This window comes from Gobius niger (genome assembly GCF_951799975.1).
Source record: "Gobius niger genome assembly, chromosome: 23".
NCBI lineage: Eukaryota > Metazoa > Chordata > Actinopteri > Gobiiformes > Gobiidae > Gobius > Gobius niger.
The window spans coordinates 5,932,854-5,953,954 of record NC_136874.1 but is presented as its reverse complement, the minus strand read 5'-3'; the positions used below and the strand labels follow the sequence as shown (position 1 = coordinate 5,953,954).

The following is a 21,101-nucleotide window of genomic DNA, read 5'->3' as shown; positions in this document are numbered from 1 at the left end:
TCAGGAAATGCCCGGCGTCCGGGGGAAGCCTCAGATCCCAGGTGAACACCTTCAAATCAATGCTGCTCTTCCTGACGGCGGGAGGTGGATGAGGAACTTCTGATTCTCCTGAGCTGTAAGACCAGGTTGAAATGCCCCAAAAAACCACATCTGTGACATAGCAGGTCAGACAGCAGCAGTTTTCCAGATATTGCTAATTTGACTAAAAAAGGAACTGTTTGGAAATCCTCAGCAATGACTCATGTGTCCAACAGTGAAATGTAATGTCCAAATGAACGGTCGACAGTGAAGCAGCAGATGGACAGTTGCCCCAGGCGTCCCGCGTCCTTAAATTAGGCCCTCCTTCACGGCAAGTGCAAAGTGTTTCAACCTATAGGCCCAGTGCAGGGAAAGCCCGACAGCCTGTTATGAGACGGGCTCATAATGGTCCTATCTGGGGGCCTGTTATGAGCCCATAATGAATGAACGCCAGAGATTTTGATTTGCAAAATTGCTGTTGAAGTGATAGTCTGTAAGTTTAAATGCCAGCCAATCAGGAGGGAGGTGGAGGAGCTTGATCAGATTCTTTTGAAAGTTTGTTCTCGCTCTCCTCATTTTGCAAACTATTGTGGCTTTTTGGTCAAATCGGGGGGGGGGGGGAATTATTTACTCTCACTCTCTCCTCACTTCACAATCTTACAGACTGTCACTTTAATTGCCGCCCTTGAACAGAAAAGAAAGGAACAGGTCACGTGTAAAATTTCTCTGATTGTTTTACTCTGTCTCTGTTAGTCCCACCTTGAAATTATTCAGTGGAGGAAGTACCAGACCGTCTCCTCTGAGCAGAAAACATGGAGCAAGTCAGGCGGCTGCCCGGGCTAACACACCCTCTCCCTCCGCAGTTACAATATGTGTAGCAAGTTTTGACATGAAAGGAATCTGAAGAAAAAAGGAGCAAGCATTTGAAACATCGTCTATCGCTTGCATCTTCAGCCGCTGAGTGGTTTTAGCTGTTAGCCCTAACGCTATTTGCGTAATGAACCCCTTATCACTGTTATCACTTGCAACCCGATACTTCACACGATCTTTCTCAGTCTCACATAACCGCAAAAGCCTCATGCATCTTGGCATCGATTACCTGTTTCCGCGTGATCCAATTGTGGCCAGAAAAAGTGGGCGATAATTCGATGTGGGCTATCACCTCCATATCTTCCTTATGAAAGCTTTTACCCGGTCTATTTGAGCGCACTTACACCGTCCTCAAATTTGATTGGTCGGGCTCGTGGGCTTCTCGCAACCTCTTAAATTTGATTGGTCGGGGAGTCCATATCTTGACTTACTTGCTATTAAGACAGAAAAAGACTTTGCCCGTTCAAGCGTTCCCCTCTTTCTCCTCAGGAAGCGCGTCCAGGCTATCTTTTCCGATGTTCAATTTCGGCTCCATCAAGACTTCTCTGTCCTACTCCTCTCCAGATTTGTCAACCTCCACCAAATCCCTGTCGGTGTTAGCCCGCCATGCGTCTCTTTTCTCCTGTTTTTACCCCAGGCTGTCGAACCTATCCTACGGTCAGGACTTCCAGGGGCTGCGAGATGTGAAGTTGGACACCAGCCCCTCCGGTTCCTCCAATTCCTCCTGGACGTCTTCTATGTTCCCGAGCTCCGAAGTCACCTCCTTGAATTCGGACCAAGCTGTGACGCCGCTGACTACCCCATGCCTGTACCAGCCGCTGGAAAAGGGGGGTATGGGTGCCTGCGAGGACAAAATGGAAAGGATTTGGAAGGAGACGTCTTTCCTCGGCCCTGATGAGTAAGTTTACGCTGACAGTAAGTTCGGTGAGGGGTTTTCAGGGAGTGGGTGAGAACGACAAGCAGAAACGTGTGTGAATATTTCAGCAAATGTTGTACTATGTTGTGAAATGTATGGTTTTACTTGAATGAAAATGCAAAAGTCCTTTTTTTGTTTAAGAGTATTCGCTTTTTCCTCTTCGTTTAACAAACCTTGAATGCATATGTAGCTAATATATAGACAAAGTTCTCAATCTGTCATCAGTCCGTCATCAGTACTCGCCTCTAATGCAAGAAGCTTCTCAAAACTACTCTTAACCTTTGTTGTGATTTTCAGTGTCAATAGTCTTTGTGGCTCATTTATCATGACAGTATCCTCTAGGTCTGTTTTCTTGTATACAAACAATGAAAAGTGGAGCAAATAAGTTGAATTGTACTTTTATAAAGCCGTTTTCAGTGTCGCTTTTCAGGGTCACTGTCACAAAAATGCAAGCAAACTATAGCCTGCAAGTTCATTAAATTGATACAGAGTTTACAATACTGAGGAAGGACAAAACTTAAAGCAGAACTAAGTAACCACAGCAGTTGTCGTAGCAAGTTACGTTTTTGTACTCATTAATTGTCCGTGAGAGTAAATACTACGCTGACAGAAAAGACAAAGGGACAGAGGGATATTGTACATCCAATGACAGAATGGAGGTAATTTATTTCACTCAAACTTGGCTATAAATACTGTTTAAGTGATGCTAGCCCGCTGTTCGTTTTGCCCGTTAGCCTGTTAGCTTCTTCTTTGTGATTCCATTAGTGTGTATTGTGCCTCTGGGTCGGTGCAGGGAAAGCAAAGGCACCGGGGGAGATGAAAGACCCCCCAATCATCCCATACACAGAAGGACTATGAAAATTATTTATTAAGGTAAACAAGTTACTTAGTACTGCTTTAAACAAAACTTAAATTTAACTCCGCTAATCAAAACATTCGGAGGGGTTAGTTTTTCGAAGAAACAAAGTCCTGAAGCTTGTATTTTTTGGGGGAAAATGTTACACAGTGTGGCTTTAAATACAATCTAAAACTCTGGATGCTCAATATGAGTCCAGTTTGGTATTTATTTGTCACTTTTTTGGAAAGCTTAAATCAATTGTGGTTTTTCCTGTCCGTCATGTCCTATAGAAGAAGAATTCAAGTAATGACTCTCTTCAGATAATCGATATATTTTCATTGAGCCTGCCAAAAACTGTGAGCTAATGTCTGCGAAAGTCTATTATTTTGACATGTGTCCACTGCTGGTGAAGACGGGAATCTCGGCCCATTTTCTGAAAACAGTTTGGATCGAGATAAGATTTAGTTTGATGGATTAAATAACCTGAGAAACACCTCTATAGCTGTTGTTATCACCAGTTTAGTTACGCATTGGCATAAAGTTAAAGAAGTTTGAGAACCACTCTAACATGGCCACACCCGCGCATATCCGAATCTGTAAAAGCGGAATGATGAATTATACTACTCTATGGTCCAGTGCCTTTGAAACAAGCAGAAAGCATACATTTTTAATTCATATTTCCACCGTAAGTGGCAGATACAGGCGAAGGAGAAGGCTTTTTCACAGTTGGGTGGAGACAGTCTCATTCCTCTAAATGTTGTAACTTAATTTCTGCCTTCTGTTCAGCCCCGTTTGAAATGCTTTATAATGGTGGTCTTTTTTTAGTCGCTCTTACAGGAAGGATAGGCATTTTGGTATTCGGTAAATGGGAAATCACTTTGCAATGCAATGTTACTGTCTTTTCTCAAGCCTTAAAGAGCTTATGGCAGGTTAGATTAGCCCTTCGCCCTTGGAAAAAGTCAACAATTAGGTTTAAGATGAGGCTTTTTTTACTCAGTTTTCCCTGGTTTTACATTTGTGGGACATCATCAGTACAAGATCTTGGTGAAAAATAACACTGAATTGAATCTATTCTAGTATTCAAAGCTAAGGGCGGCCCGATCAAATAAATGTTAGAGTTTGTGACCTATTTTTGTAGCTCACAATCATTTTAAATAGAAATTTGCCTGTCACAGCTTGATATTTTTTAATAATTGTGGGAGATATTGGGCATACAGTGTTTATAGATATATATCTTTATCATTCTTGTTTGTATGCAGTATATCGTATTCTACTTCAGAGCCGACGTTGGTTCAAAGGTTCAAAGAGCAGAGTATAACAACAAGCCAAAGATGAGCAAATATAGATCTTTCTGTTGTGATCTCGTATTCTTTTTAAACATTCTTCAAGTTTCAATATATCGCAGAATAATCTGCGATCTCCCCACCAGTCTGTCCTCAGCTCTTCACAAATCACAAATACCTCAAGGGAACGGCTCGATGGCTTGGTAACTGGCCCATATTTTGGACTTTACTTGCCGTTTGTATTTTCCTGGTAAACAGATTGTTACATAAAGTCCACAAAGCCAGATGGACAGGAGCATGCCCCCAGTCATTTAACAAGGACTACCCCCATAAGACTATTACTGCTGTTGTTTTGGAATTCACTGGGCATTTTAGAGCTTATTGCCTCTAGACTGTAATCCTGCATTCTTCGTGTTCACCTATTCTACCTTATATTAACCTCCACTCGCTACTGCCTCACCTTGTTATGAATTAATCTTATTTCAGTATTATTCATTATCATATTTTCATAGTTAATAAGCAGTTTTCCCTCTTCTCTTAACAGTCTAGTGCTTCAATTTGGCATTAAATAGTTCCTTGCTGCTTGTGTTTACCCCGCCTGTAGACAGAGCTATACATAGGGACTTGGCTAAAATGCGGGAAGCAGGTGGCTTCTCAGTGGAGGCGGGAAAATTTGGCGGCGTTCACCCAAAAATGGATGAACCGTGTGCGGCATCGCTCCGGAGGGTACGGACTTGACATCGTTTTAATTCTAAACAAAACCCTCGACGTTTTGCGACGGAGTTTAGAAATTAATTTGTAACTCCGCAACAAAGAGAGTCATCTGGGTAAACTTTAGATTACAGCCCGCAAGTTCCATGTGCAGGTACAGGTAACAGGAAAGTTATTACACATGTAAGTACAGGTGATTACACATTTGAGTGCACGGTTTCATAACTGTGTTCAAAGAGTGATACAACATGTAGGTGTATGAGTAACAAAGGGCTACAAGGTGTCATAAAGGTGTGCATACCATAACATTAAAGCATTAAACGAATCCTTTCCATAGTTCCTCTGGGGGTAATTCAAGAGTTAATGGGATGATTGGGGGGTCTTTCATCTCCCCCTGGTGTCTCTGGCCAGATAACCACAATTGCAACTTCCCTGCCTCCAGGTTGGAGTCACCAATACACACTAATGGAATCACGAAATAGAAGCTAACAGGCTAACGGGCAAAGCTAAATGCGGGCTAGCGCCACTTAAACAGTATTTACAGCTAAGATTGAGTAAAAAAAAGATCTCCATTGTGTAATTGGATGGACAATATCCCTCTCTCCCTTTGTCTTTTCTGTCAGAGTAGTGTTTACTCTCACGGATAATTAATGAGTAAAAAAACGTAGCATGCTGTGACACCTGCAGTGGCTCTTAAGGCCACTAGGGGCATGAGTTACTTAGTTCTGCTTTAATAGTCATTAAATTGGGCCAAAATCAAGGCCTTTAACAGCTTAACCCCCACCTGGAGCAGGCACATTTTCTCCAGTTTGGCTTGACCCAAATCTAATTGCTAGAAAAGAAACAAAAAAAGCATCAAAATAGCAACTAAAATCCCCTCAAAAAGTGACAAAAACATGACAAAAAAGTGACAACAAGGTTCCAATCACTTTTGTAAGTCTTTTAAACAAGGCATTACCCTGTTGTTCTCCAGTCGAGAAGCTTTTAGATTTGGGTAAAGCTGAATGAGCAAATGTGCTTGGTTCAGGTAAGAGATTCATGTCATCAAGCATTAAATTGGATTCAAACTGGCATTAAGTCTAAATTTATCTGAAAATGCTGTTACTCAACATTTTTCAATGTTTAAGTTCATTGAAAATACAAAACTATGGGCTCACGGGCTGTAATCTAAAGTATTACCAAAAAGGAAAACTAAACCCGTGTATTACAGTTTGACAAACGGCGCCCTGCTGTATCTGTTTAATGACGGTGAAGTGAGCTCCCTCCTTATGATTCTGAAACAACAATGATGAACGTCCTCGTGCCACAAATAAAGCCTTCAGCAGCCTACTTTTTGGTGCTTTGCCCAGAATTTGACAACGTAGCCGGCAGATATAGCCATCAAAAGCGCAATAGCCACCAAAAGAGATTTACTGTGGAGTGCATTAGACCTTGCAATCATAAATACAGCACAGTTTGACGGGCCATTCTGCATGATGCTGGAAAGTTACCGCAGTCTAGTCGATCGCTGGTGCTTGATCTTACAGAAATATTATAGTCGATCATCGGGTTTCAGCTAAAATATGTCTTTTTCAGTAAAATTACCTTTCATAGCGCACAATCACACATCCCTCAATAGTTCCAGTATTGATGATGCTCCTGGATGTGTGACATTGTGGAATAGATATGAAGGCACAGCAATATCTGAAACTCGTGTGGTGTGTGTGGACAATACAATTCGTGCATATAGTCGCCTCTTGTTAATAAGTGTTGTTGAGATTGGATTTCTCGATGTTGGCAAAGAGCAAGAAGGTTTGTGGAAGCTCTCAGTCGTACTTGGTTTTCCATCATAGACCAAAGTTCTCAAGCCAACATCTGTCCTGGGTTAGAATAGATTTTATTGTCTAATGTGCTAGAAATTCATCTTTGGCTCACCGACATAAAAACACAAGACTAGGGCAATACAAACAGGCCTCGAATAATACAGCAAAAAATCAAAATATTACAAAAGTTCTTGTTTTGTGTTGAGGGTTACCTTTACCTTTTAAAGTAATGAAACAGAACAATAGGCAGGACTGTACAAACATTAAAACAATGAAACAATGACGTTCTGCCAAGATCGCAGAACGTCCAGTCCTTGTTGTAGCTTCAGTTCTTGTTGTCCTGTCCCTGTATGCGGGGTTCCTCAGTGGCCAGGGCCGAAGACCGCGACACCAACGACCCACTATCTATTCAATACAAACTGGCATTAGATCGGAATTTCTTAGTAATATAAGTTTTCCTTCATTGACATTGCTCAACTACTTTTTATACAAAACACAAAAACTAGGGTCTAAAACTATTTCAGCTGAAGATCAAAATTTCCCCTCATTCCTCTGTGTGATGTTTCTTTATATACTTTATTGTCCCCATAGGGAAATTTGTCCTCTGTCCTCATTTAACCCATCCTTCGATGCCACAACCCGTAAGGAGCAGTGGTCGACGGCAGAGCCAGGCTGATGGTCAGTATCACTTGGCTGGAGGATTCACCTATTGCACATGTTTTTAGTGGTAGGGGAAACTGGAGTACCCGGAGGAAACCTACGCAGACACGGGGAGAACATGCAAGCTCTACACAGAAAGGCCCTGTCCTGGTGGGTATCAAACCCGGGACCTTCTAGCTGTGAAGCAGAGGAGCTAACCGGTGTGCTACTATTGTTTGTGGCATTGAAAATATAGTATTGAGGCATTTGCTGCCATCTGTAGAAACCGTGTTTTAACAATCTTTTAGCTGAAGACTGATTTTTATCAATCTAGTGAGGGGGAGTTTACTTTGTTCTGGCACCAATATTCTTTAATCTAAAGGGAGGCTACTGTTGAATATACAGAATCGATGATGAGTCAGTGAAGGTTTTCATTTCCTCTCAAAAATGGTACACCTCAAACCATCTCCCCATTGGCAAAAATGTAACCTCACTGCCATCGAAGGTATGGTTTGCGGCTTCAGAAAGGAGGTGCACTTCTGACCGTGGGCCCAGAGAGCTTCCCTGCTTTGTTGGTACATCCTTTTGTAATTCAACATTATAGGTTCTAGTAGAAGCAGCTAACTCTACTGTAAATAATATTTCCCGGCCCCGTTGCCCTCGTGAACATTAGAAAGACCATGATGAAAACGCATGAATAAATGAAATCCTCCTGATAAAATAATGAGGCATGTTAACGCTCTGATTGTCCACGCCGGTGCTGCAGAGGTCGCGGGTGTCTCTGGGCGCATGGCACAGAGAATAGGATTAGCCGAAGTGTAATCACAAAAAGGACGCCGTAACAGAACAGTGCAGTTGTCCTTGCTGACTCAGAAAGCCTAACAAAAACAATAAAGCAAGCAATGCATCTATTTACATAAAAATACACCGCGTCTGCTCATCCATCAGACGGCAGCGGACAAAATAAATTACCTCAACATTGGATTCTTTCAATTGAGGAAGGATGCAGCAAGTCAGCTTTACTGGGGTATTATTCTTATGACAATGTCTTCCGTGCATGCGCCGAAACCTAACGTGTGTGTGAATGAATTTGATCCTCACTAAACCAGATGCCCCGGCTAAATCCCTGTGCAGCGGTGCCACTCCAGTCTCGCCATAAGCCGGAACACATTCGGCACCACGCGACCAATGAAAAAAGGCAGAAACCAACACAAAAGGAGAGAGAATTGTATATTTTTTAAGAGATTTGGGGAGGAAGTGGATTTTCTGTAGTTTGACGGACAGGTGTTTGTTTTTTAGCTTTTTTTTTGTGGAGGTAGTTTCCTGTCTCTCACAATGGAGCCATGTGAAGACGAGGATGAGCTAAGGATGCTGACTTCACTCTAGTAAGTCTCGGAAACTCTTCCTGCTCTCTTCCCATGAACGCTGATTGAATTCACTTTAAACTCTGTTCATGCATTACCTGCGAATGTGAGAAAGTTTTTCCTCAAGAGACAGAGATGGATAAACTTCATCTATCTCTTTGTCTGTCCCAGAAGGTGACACAAATTATTCTTTGACACGCTCCCCCACACTTCTACAAAAGCCCAGGGCATATTTAAAATCAACAAAACAAAAGTTAACAGCAGGTATTCTTATTTGTGGCTGTTCAAGCTGATAAATATTCACAAAAAGGTTCATTTATACATCATTAGGCTCAGTCTGTTTGACTTGCCAGACAATATTCTTCTTAACTCTAGCAAAATGACCTTCCAATGTGATTAATGACTTATTCCAAGTTGTGTATGTTCTTATGAAGCATACATATACATTCTCACATAACATTCTCGCAATATTAGGTGATGTAATATTGATGTATATTGCAAAAAGCCATGATGTATCGCACAATGGAGCCTAGAACAAAGACCCATAGTAACTTAACAATGGTTAGTTTTCGCCATGATTCCCTCCAGTTTAGTTCAATTTTTCCTTCTATTGATTTTTAGCTTGACTTCAGCCTCCATCTGATTTCTTGCGACTTTAGCCCGGCCATATTGTTGATCTGAGGCGGCTGCACGTGAGCTTTCGATTATGTAAGACGCCGCAGAGGAGGTGGTGGCTCTAAGCATCGGAAAAACCCTCGTAATTACTGCACACTTGGAGATTACATCATGGATTGAGGAGATTTTAACAACAAGCCGGCTAGAAAACGTGTGTCCATACAATGTATCCCCGCCACGCTAAACACGGCGATATAGAAAGGGGGATTTGAGCCTCGTAATTGTTTTAATATAAGCCGCTGAGACAGATGGTTTGTATACTCTGGATAATTATCATATGGGCTTCTAATCCGTGACGCGGGCTCCTGTACATGTACATGACCAGGCTTACGCCAATTGACTTTCAAAATGGCGGGTTGTTCAAGTCGTTAAATATGCACTTGGCGAGCTTTAGCTGTTTCCGTTGGACTTATAGCAAATGCTTATGTTTTGATAGTAGTATATAGGTCTGGGTGCGGTCATGGGGTATGTCGCAGGGTGAGGTCAGTCATAGCCCTTTTCCACCAAGCTGGTGCCGGTGCTGGTTCTGGGCCAGTTCCAGTTTCAGAACCGGTTCTTTCGTTTTCCACTGAAAAAACGCTGGCTCTTTGTTCCAAAATCTGGTGCCGGTTGGGAACCAATTAAAAGCTGGACCAAGAAACGAGCACCAGTGATGTCAGGGGCTGGGGGCGTGGCTCTCTCCTCCAACAAACAATCAATATTAGTTGCCATTAGTAAGCCAAAACAGTCTCTGTGGAGGAAACTGTTGTTTTGCTTTATGCTCTTAAGATAAAACAAGAGTTAGAAAGAAGAAATCAAAATGTTAACGGCTGCTGTGACTGAAACATAAACTTATTTTTCTGTATTTTATAACCAGAAGTGGCTGTAGTAAGATGTTACTATCCATTTTTGATGTTGATTTCCCAAAGCGTTGCTATGACAATAGGCACAGCTCTCATTTTGGTGGAAAACCAAGTCGGTATGGAACCAACCCAGCACCAGAACCAGCTCTGAACCAGCCCAGAACCAACACCTGGTGGAAAAGCCCTATCAGTAACACTGAACCGTAAGCACTCCTGCCACACAGCAAGAAGGCCCAGTGTATGAGTAGATGCTCTCTCCTCTGCTGCTAAAAATACTTTCCTCTTTGCAGAAGATCTTACCAAAAAAGTGAACACCTGTTAAGATCTGGGGTTGGCAGTTGGTCGGGTCTAGGTTCAGCAACACGAAGTGCACAAAGAATGAGATAATCTGAACCAGAACATCCCGAACTACCAGGTTATTCCATCAATGGATTTCTTCCTCTCTGGCAGAACGGGCATATTCCAAGATGACAATGCCAGGATTCATCGGGCCTACATTATCATTTTAACACCTGGATCGGCTGCCACAGAGTCCAGATCTTAGTCCCATTAAGAATCTTTGGGATGTGCTGGTGAAGGCTTTGCACAGTGATCGAACTCTCCCATCATCAACCGTTTGGTAGAGCACACTTTATTGAGTCATGTGTTGTTTCTAATTCGGCCTACCAAGTGTGTATTACTCAAAATATCCAGTTTAGATAAGGGTTGGACTAGTTTGTACTGGTTTATGCTGGTTTGGATTGGTTTCGACCTGGCTTGGATTGGTTTGAACTGGATTATGCTGGTTTGGACTGGTTTAGATCAAGTTTAGACAGGTTTAGATCAAGTTTAGACTGGTTTAGATCAGGTTTGGACTGGTTTAGATCACGTTTACACTGGTTTAAAAGTTTAGACTGGTTTAGATCAAATTTGGACTGGTTTTGATTAACTTATACTGGTTTAGATCAGGTTTAAATTGGTTTAGATCAAGTTTTGATCAAGTTTGAATGGTTTAGATCAAGTTTAGACTGGTTTAGATCAAGTTTGGACTGGTTTAGATCAAGTTTTAATGGGTTAGATCAAGTTTAGACTGGTTTAGATCAAGTTTAGACTGGTTTAGATCAAGTTTAGACGGGTTTATGCTTCTTTTGACAACTTTTAGACTGGTTTATACTTGTTTCGACCAGTTTTAGACTGATTTAGATCAGGTTTGTCTCCCAAATGGTTAGAAAATACTTTTTTTTTCCTTTACTGGCTGTGGGGGTAACATTAAAGGGACTAGATACTCACTGTTGCCACCTCAGGTCTTCCGTGTAACTGCAGTTTCTATATTATGATCAAAACACCAGCTTGTGAGTGGATCCCCTTGTAAAAGCTTGTGTAGTTGTGTGTGGATATGGAAGTCTGGGCATCTTTGCTCAGACTTCTGCCTCCATGAACTAAAGCCATGTAAAGCAGAAGTACATGGATGGATGGCAGCATTTGCAATTCACTGTTATTCAGGTCAGTTAGCTTTATTGCCATGTAAAGCACTGTCTCATGTCACTCCTCGGTGCAAAAATACTACTGATGTGATTCACATTGCGACTGAATCTTGCTCCACTGCTCCTCTTCAAATCCACAACAACATACTGTACATCAGCTGTTCTATCTCGCTCATTACTCCGAGACAGAGCGAGTATTTTCTTCAAACAGATTTTTACATTATAGCGCCCCTGCTGCCTTTCAGGTCAGGCCAAAGGGGTTGACCGAGTGCCAGATCGCTGCATCACTGTTGGAGGATTTAAAAGCCGCAAGATGAAGAGGTCAGTGTCTGGGAAGCTCGTGGTCCGAAACAGAAATGAAAAATCGAGCCGGACTCTCTTTAGTGATTTTTAGTTCAAATCTCCGCACCTGCTGTTTCTGCTTTGGCCAAATAATGATCCAAGTCCAAATATTTGCATGGTTGAATCAGCCGATCCACAGGGATGATGAGATTTGATGTTTCTCTAGTATTGCTCGCTTTGTTTTGCACTGAGAGACTTGGTAGTTTATGAATATAGATGCTTTTCAATTGTGGAGTATGGCAAACTTCAGAGTACTTTTGCTGTTACTTTTAATTGGGATTGTGAGCGCTTTTTCTTCTCTCTCTCTTTCACTCTCTTTTTCTCGCTTTCTAATTTCATCTTGAGATTGCTTTTTGGGAAATGCCAAAAGATGAACAAAAAAGAGCAAATATCCAAGTCCCCTTTTGTTGCAATTAAGGTATTTTTTTTATTGACTTGCAAGACATCAGAATTATTTGGGTCCATTGCTGTAAGATGCAAGTTTCTATCCGAGGTCAGGGGTTAGGGTTGTGATTAGGGTTAGGAACGGCAAATGTGATGTAAGTTGTGTTTCACTCACACAGATTTTACACATAGTTTTAGAAACTAGAAGGTCTTGGCTTTCAAATGAGGTATCACATTGGCATATAGGCTGTTGGCTGTCAATACGCTTTGAGATTTGGATGTGCTTAATCGCTAACCCCAACTCAAACCTTTAACCTAACCCTAACATGGCAGATAACAGGTTAAACCACTTTTGTGTTCTAGTAGAATTAAAGTGAATTCGACACATGAGACACAATTTTTGCTTAAACATAGTTAACATAATTATATTTAAGATTTTGCACACAAACAATCCCAGCTTTCTTAAGTTTGACCATTTTTTTCAATGTTTATAGTTTCCCTTCCTTATTGGAAACTGACAGGAAGTGACATAGATAGAAGCAAACGATTTTAAACTGTTTCCGTGCCAACCATGTCCTGTCAATAGGTTGCGTTCATCTTGTAGAATCCTATTTCATGTGAATTGGCCCAAGAATTGACTCTGTGCATAACTTCAAATCATAAGAAGTGACTTCCTGTTTCAATCCAGCACACCAAAATAAAGGCACTGTCTTGTTCATTAGTTAAACTTTCTTTCTGCCTAGCTATTAACAGACAAAGCACTTAAAATATGTGTATTTAATTTTTGTAGTGTTGCAAGTACCTGCTGAACTAATCAATGAGACGAGCTGTGTGCTTTTATTTTGGCGTGCTGGATCGAAACAGGAAGTCACTTCTTTTGGCGGCGTTATGATTTGAAGTTATGCACAGAGTCAATTGCAGAGAAATGAGCAATAAAGTCAGAGTAGAAATCTGAATTTCGACAGTTACCATAGTTATCGCCATAACATTTTCATCTGCCCTCCGGCTCAGAATGTGATGTCACATTGGGAAATGAATGAGTGAAACTGCTATGGAACTTTGGCTCTATCTATGTCACTTCCTGTTAAAAATTCAAATAAAATTAACTTTTCTGCCCAACATCTCTTCATTAAAATTGCTGCATTACTGAAACAAAATTAGAATGATTACTTGCAACTGTTGTTATCCATCTAAATACAGTCAGCCATATTTTTAAAACCTGTTTAATAATAAGTGTATCCAGTTCGAGCCTTTAAACTTCACTTTGGTGTAGGTTGGTCAAAATGACTCCACCAGATTGCTTTCTATCTCTGTGTAACAGCCTGAATGCTATTTCTTTTCCGCCGGACCTTCTCATTAGCTTCGCTTGGCTAAAACACCAATGCCAAACTCGCATCTGAAACCCTGAAAAGCATCGACTACACCCACTTATCTGCAGTCATAACATACTCTACGTTTTTATCAATGGGAAAGCGCTTTAATCCCACTCGCCCGCCATCTAAGTTACTGTATTAGTCCAACGTGTTGCGCTAAGTGGGGATTTGTGGTCTAAATCCTTAGTCTGTTTCGCAAATAGACTTTCATAAATGTCCCACGAGCTAATGTGCTAAAGCCGCTAATGACTAAATGCTAGCAGCGCGCGCCGGTGGCTTTTCCAGTTAAGTACATTTTCATAGAGGATCACGTCTTAATATCCATCGCTGTAGTAATCTCATGGCGCATAAGCTTTTATTGACTGTAGAGTTTGACTGTTTAGGAGTTGGATAATTGCTTGAAATGTTTGTGGTATTATAGTTTTATATATGAATGGAATAGGCTGGCTCAATTGTGTTTTGTCTCGATACAAAAATGTTGGTCTAAAACATATTCAGTTGTAGTTTTGGCTCAAATTTACCACATTTTTTTGCTCAAAAGTTGCCCTTTCGCTTTCCTCTGTTTGAGGAAATGTTTGCAAATCTTAGGCGACATAGGCGCCGATTCTTTCTGTGTTTGTAGAATTTAAATGTAGTATTTGGGCATTAAAAAGCGTTCACTTTGACTTGCTTCTGCCTGTATAAACCCTGTATTTATGTATATATTTCGAGCTTCAACTTATGTTCATTCATGGCACAAAACAGAAACAGGTGTGGTAAAAAAGAAAAAAAAAGAAAATTACTTGACGCTCGAGTGGGAAAACAAGAAACGTATTGACTTCCACCCCCGATTCATTCCCTCAGATCTTTCTTTTTTTTTTTTATTGTACAGCCTAAGAAAAATGTGTCTTACATTTTATAGTCTTTTATAGTCTTTTGACCATCTTTATTGTATCTGTATTGCTGTCTTAAAGCAGAACTAAGTAACTCATGCCCCTAGAGGCTATAAGCGCCACTGCAGGTGTCGTAGCATGTTACCTTTTTTTGTCACTAATCGTGAGAGTAAATACTACACTGACAGAAAAGACAAAGGGAGAGAGGGATATTGTACATCCAATTACACAATGGAGATATTTTTTTCACTCAAACTTGGCTGTAAATACTGTTAGCACTGTTAACAGTTAGCTCAGCCCGTCCTCCTCCTCCTCTTTGTGATTCTATTAGTGTGTATTGGGGCCTCCGACCCCCCAATCATCCCATTAACACTTGTATTACCCCCAGAGGGACTACGAAAAGGATTTATTAAGGTAAACATAATGCTAAATTAACTGTTTTCTTGAGCATTTTAACCATATTTGAAGGTACCTGCAGCTTTGAGTAACCATGTTTTCTATGGTCTGTTCTTCTTCTGCTGCTGAAGTGCTTGGATCTGTATTACCTGGATTCCACCTTTTCAAAGCCCATCTACTCAACCTTTTCTGCGCCGTTTATCACAGCGCCATTTATTCGTTAGCGTATGGTTATCTAAAAACGGTAGCTTGAGCAGTTCTCATATTCGACATATCAATGCTGATGTGCACTGGCTGCTGGAATAGAACATTATCATTGAAGTCCATGTGCTCCCACCAATAACAACAACACTCCCAAACTGTATAAAAAAAGATGAATTGTTTTTCAGTGCACTGCGGACCCAAAGTACAGTGCAGCCTGTCTTGTTATTTATTGCCTCTACTTTTGCCCAAAACATTTCCTCTTCTCACTTTCATTGTTTGGGACCAGCGCCCAGCAACTTCAGCCCCTGGAGCCCTTTGGAGATTGCACATTATTAGTCCTCAGTGCTTTCCACACCATTCTGCACAGTTAGTTATAGGAAGTTAACTTATAATGATGAGCATTGCAATGGTGAATAGGTTTTGGAATTTATTTTTTAAAAGCAGAAGTTCTGTGAGAAGGCACAAAAAATCCCATGCATTTCATTTGTTTGTGAAGGTGATATAGTGTCAGGTCCTCATAATCCCTGGACAACACGCCGTGACCTATATAAGATAAGATTCATCATACAGTATCGCCAGAAACGCCTTTTTGTATTGTTTTTTCTTTTATTACAAGACTATTTACATTCTATTCTCACTGAAGGCGTAAATATGAATGAACACATATGGAATTATGTTTTAAATTAAAAAAAAGGTGAAATAGATTCTTCAAAATAGCCGCTTTGATTACTGCTTTGCACTTTTGACATTTTCTCAATTGGTTTCACAATGTGGTCCCAGAAATGGTTTTCACTTCACAGACTGTTAAACCATTTCAGGAACGACCTTATGAAGCTCACAGAGAAAATGCCAAGAATAAGTAAGTGCTTTATTTTATCATTATACAAGCGTTCAGTCCTGAGCCACTGTGGGCAAACCTGACCAGCATGTTTTTAGAGCTCAGGAAACTGTAGTACTGCCTTCAGTCTCCTCAGATCCTCTGGAACGGTGCACTGCCTCTTGGGTTTGTCCCTGTTTCAGAGCGTGGTGTCCTGCACTGATCAGCTCCACCACCTCCTCCTTCCTCTTCCTCCTGCGCAACAGTCTTTCACCATCTTCTCCTTTTTCTCTTTTTTGTTTTCTGTCGCCCCTCTTGTGAAAATGGACTCCCAATGAAGCTACTGCGGTCCTTCCCACCACCATGCTTTTGTGGCTTCACTGCGTGTCTTGCCCGGATACCTCCTCGTTTACCCCTTTTTTGTTTCCTGTAGTTCCTCTTGTGACGCCTTCACTGTGCTGCAGGTGCGGGGGGCTCTTGGTGCCTCTTCAGTGTTTCAGAAGAAGAAATGTGTAGGCCTCAAATGTGTTTAGCTCATAAGCTAGCTGTTTGTTTACTTTTAAAAGTATTATCTATATGTGCCGCGTTTTGCTAATTGCGACCATTAAAATGGCAGTTTTGATTGCAGCAAATGAATTTATCCTCTTTATATACTTGTTGCTTATGCATAACACACTCATGGTTGCATTGACTTTCCGTAGACAGATATGGATTGAAAAAAGAACTCTGAACTTCTAATTAAATGTCAAACACTGTGGGAATAGCTAATAGCATTTGATCAATTCATCCACGTTTGTTTGATTGGATCTGATAAACACGTAAAATCCTTCTCTCAAATGTTAATGCTCCTGGACGTGTTTACGATGTGCTCTGTGAACTGAATCTTGATTTTAAAACATAAAATGCTTGACAGAAAGATGGCCCTCTCTATAACTGTTTCAAATGTCCATGGTCTGTTTGCCTGTTCGCGCCTGTCGCACTCTTTCCTCTCATTCAGCCCTTCTAAATCTAGTTTAATTCTGCTTTTTCTCACTGCCCCCTCCCGCACCCGAGTCCCGCCCGTCCAATCAGATTAGGCCTGTGTCATAAGGAACAGAGAGAGACCGAGATTGTGCTTGGATTAAAAGGGAATGAATTTCTATGATCTCATTGTTTTGGACCAATCGCCGTGTGCGCATGGGAAGAGTGGCGTCCGGCTTGATCCATGACCGAGAACGGCTAGTACTGGGGCAAAGCATCACGGGAAGTTGCATTTTCAAGTAATTTTCTGCATTTTCTGCTTCAGGAGAGATCGCATACTTTATCGTCCCCACAGGGAAATCTGTCCTGTGCATCTGACCCATCCTTCAATGCTATAGCGCTGCCTGTCAGGAGCAGTGAGTGACCGCAGAGCAGCGCCTGTAGGGACCCATCTCCAGATCTTCATCTAGGCTTGGTCAGAAGACTAAAATATTAATTGTTGAATTATTGTAGTATAAGATTATGGAATAAAACACCATTGAGGAACTCTTCCCCAGATCGAAAGCTATAGGCTAGGAGACTCCAAACATGTTTTCATCTTTCACTGCACCTTTATTTCAGTTTGGAACCAGCTACAAGCTAATACCACACACTGTAATATTTGTGTTTGAGGTCTCCATTGCTCTAGAGTCCAGTGTCGTCATGCTCTACATGCTCTTGGTAATGTATGGCTTGGATGCAGCTGCACAGCCATGATAACCCCTTCCATGAAGCTCTCTACACACTGTTCTTCAGCTAATCTGAAGGCCACATGAAGTTTGGAAGTCCGCTGATTGTTGTTCCAACTCGCTTCCACTTCATATTATATCCTTCATAAGGATCTGTATCATGCTAATTGGCCATCCCAAAGTAAACCAAAGGCATTTGTATGATATATTGTACCTCTACCACTATGGAGTTATATTTTTTGTGAGAAATGTTCTGGGGGTATTTTGCAAACCCGCTAGACACGACACTTCGATTCTGTTACCTCCACCCCCTCTCTCCAAGCTAATCCGCCCATGCAACAATAGCAGTAAAACAAATATTAATATCACAGCAATGAGTGAAGTTACTGTTACTGCAATGTTTTTTTTGTGGGACACGCGTTGGAGACACCATTTTGGCTGATAGTTGCTGAATCCTGGAAAGAAATTCCAACTTCTGGCGAGTGGCCTCTTCTCTAGGAAGGTTGAATAAAGCCCTGTATCTCTCGCAGCCAAACATGCTTTTCTCAGTGACATTATCATTAGGTAAGAAAAAAAGAACAGGTACAGAGTAGGTTTGAAAGAGCTCCTTCTTCACAACTTTCGGTGCAAACATGACATCTGTTCAGACGCTCAGGGGGTGCGTTCGTTTTCTCTGCAGGGGCTGCAAGATTCAGGAAGATTGCTTAGAACTGTGTGAATGAAGCCAAAAATCACTCTGGGGATGTTTTTGAAGGAAATAGCATTACAACATGGGGAAAAGTCGATTTTGCATGATATAGGACCTTTAATGTCATTATACAAGTGTACAACACGATCGCGTAGATCCTGAATTGGGTTAGTCCTGAGCTGCTGCGACTGTGGGCCAACCTGCTGAGCATTTTGTGTAGGTAGAGGAAACCAGAGCACTCAGAGGAAACTGACAAGCTCCACATTCCAGACAATCAGATCTCACAGCTCGACCTCCTTCATGATGTTACATGGTGAAAAAATGGACTCCCAAGACTGCAGTCCTTCCCACCACCACCACCATGCTTGTGTGGCTTAGCTGCGAGTCTTGCCTGGATACCTCCTTTTTTGTTCCCTCTAGTGCCCCTTGTGACGCCTCCACTGTGCTGCAGGTGTGACTGCTTAGAATTCAACCATTTACGGCCTGGATTAAACTGAATCACCAGTAATAACGTCCTTCCTGTAGACACAACACAACACAGAATTGAGTAAAGTGTGAACCCATCCATCAATTGACTAAAATAGACTTGGATTGCCTCTCCCTCGAGCTGCCCACTGTTGGGACTTGCTGCTGAATCCCCTTTGCAGCCTCGACTACGATGTTATCCGCTGCTTATTAAATTTAGACAGGTAATAACTTGATACAGACGCACAACGATGATAAAGTCTAGTATTTGTCGGCCATATTGGAAAGGCCTAGACTCCTGGAATACCAATGCGCTCTATTGTTGGAATGGGGTAACCTTGGGGCTGTATTGTTATTCATTAGGCCCTCTCCCCTCCTCTTATCTCTACGGGACAAGGACTGCCGCCTCCTGTCCCCACTGTAACGTGCAGTGGAGGTTTTTCCGAGACAAAAATCAGACGGCGAGAGATAAAAGTAAGGTCTCAATGTCCCCCCTGTCCGGCAGCTGTTCAACAGGGAGACACGGGACAGGGACAGAGAAGACACAGTATCGTCAACCTTCAATCGGCTAATGCTTGATTTACTGCGAAAGGGCCTAATGGGGACCCCTGGCTTAATTATTGCCTTATCTAAGACTTGGGAATTTATTGAAGGAGAGATAAAGTTTCGGGGCAGTCTGGCAACTCTTATTAAGTCTAACTTCACTGTCACTTTATTTGAGGAGAGTAAAGATTAAAACTGCATTTTTAAGCTGATGTTTTGAATTAATAGATCATAACAACAGGCAGCAACCTCCCTCTCTCTTGGTACAGATGCATTTTTGCCTTTTTCTGTGAACAACATTAGTTGTTTCTGTGCTCCACATTGTTTTACTGGATACTTTTTACATCTTTGCCGTGTTTTTGTGGGGTTTGGTGGATTTTTTTTGCTGCGAAGAGTCCATTATGTTCCTAAAGAGACTTTTTAAAAGTAAACAAAGCTAGCTTATCAGTTTAACACATTTGAGGCCTACAAATTTTGTCTTCTGAGACGCTGAAGAGGCGCCAAGAGCCCCTCACAGCTGCAGCACAGTGGAGGCGTCACAAGAGGAGCTACAGGAAACAAAAAAGGGACATACGAGGAGGTGTTCTGGCGAGACTCACAGCCACACATGCCTTCTCTTGTTCTGGCAACTGGCCGTTTACTGGAGACTAAACCAGATTAACTGCTAGAAGATGGTGAAAGACTGTTGTGGGCAGATCGAGCTGCGCAGGAGGAAGAGGAAGGAGGAGGTGGAGCTGACCAGTGCAGGACACCACGCTCTGAAACAGGGACAAACCCAGGATGTGCTGAACTGTTTCAGAGGAGACTGAGGCGACCTTCGGGTGCTACGGTTTCCCCGACCTCCAAAAACCTGCTGGTCAGGTCGGCCCACAGTGTCTCACTTACTTATAATCTTAAATATCTGAGACAGGCTTGAAGGGAATCTTGTTTAAAAACTGCCAAGTCACCGGGCAGCTGCTTTGCTGATGACATCGCTGATCACGGCATGCGCTCCCTAAAACATACCTTGTACATTTTTCAGCGTCGTTTTCAGAGAGGAAGCTTTTTTAATGGTTTCATCACTTTCAGGCGATTAAATATTTCAGGGCTGCGCTGGCCTCTGGGCGCAAAAAGTTAGAGGTCAAGAAGTCAAACTCTCGAGATTATGGGTCACGCATGCATATTTAAAAATATATATACAAAATTGCTTACTTTGTCGTCAGATTGATCCAATGTGGTTAAAGAAAATAGATAATGTTGAGCTTAAACATAGACTCCTGTAGTAAATCAAGCAAAACCAGCCACCCAAAGTAAAATGATCTGATGTTTTTAACCAATATAGTTCAATTCGTGCCTTGTGTGGCCTCCTGACGGGAAATTGGATACAGTAAAAGATAAAGCGTCATTTGTGGACCCAAAATTAAGAGTCACCCGCACTACGGTGCTTTGAAGCGTCTGCCGCTCTCAGCCTTGGGGAGGACTAGGGTCATCAAAGCAGCTTCTTGCATCAAACCCTGCCTGATGAAACCGCCGCTGCACGGAGACCGGAGAAGGAGACCGCCGCCGCAACGTGGGAATTCTTATTTATCGTTCGCTCACAAACACGCCGGGCTTTGTAGCATCTGAACATTAATGGGTGTGCGGCTTATGAAATGGGACAAAGGAGAGCGTCGTGCTTTGTTTTAGAGTGGGAGACTTTGCGTAGATTGGGAAGAGCCTGGGATTTCCTCTAAATAATCCTAATGTAGCAGTTAGCAACAGATATTATCTTTTGAAATGGCCATGTAAAACACAACAAGGAATATAAATGAATATGTTGCCTTTTTGTCTACAGATATACATATAGATATTACAGTACATCTACACTACCTGATCAAAACAAAACAACAAAAACCTCACCAGGCTTGAACTGTTATGATCTAGGCCCTG

General features: G+C 41.8%; 1 protein-coding gene across 2 annotated transcripts in view; it reads left to right on the top strand.

Moving 5' to 3' along the window:
* Positions 1-1,491: 1,491 nt before the first annotated feature.
* The window catches only part of LOC306982161 (FERM and PDZ domain-containing protein 4-like), an 88,984-nt gene continuing 69,374 nt past the window's right edge, over positions 1,492-21,101 (top strand). For both annotated transcript variants that reach the window (XM_079581972.1, XM_079581969.1), the window contains exon 1: positions 1,492-1,786. In XM_079581972.1, the coding sequence (XP_079438098.1) occupies positions 1,626-1,786 (161 nt within the window). In that variant the 5' untranslated portion in view covers positions 1,492-1,625. The remainder of the gene's footprint in view (positions 1,787-21,101) is intronic.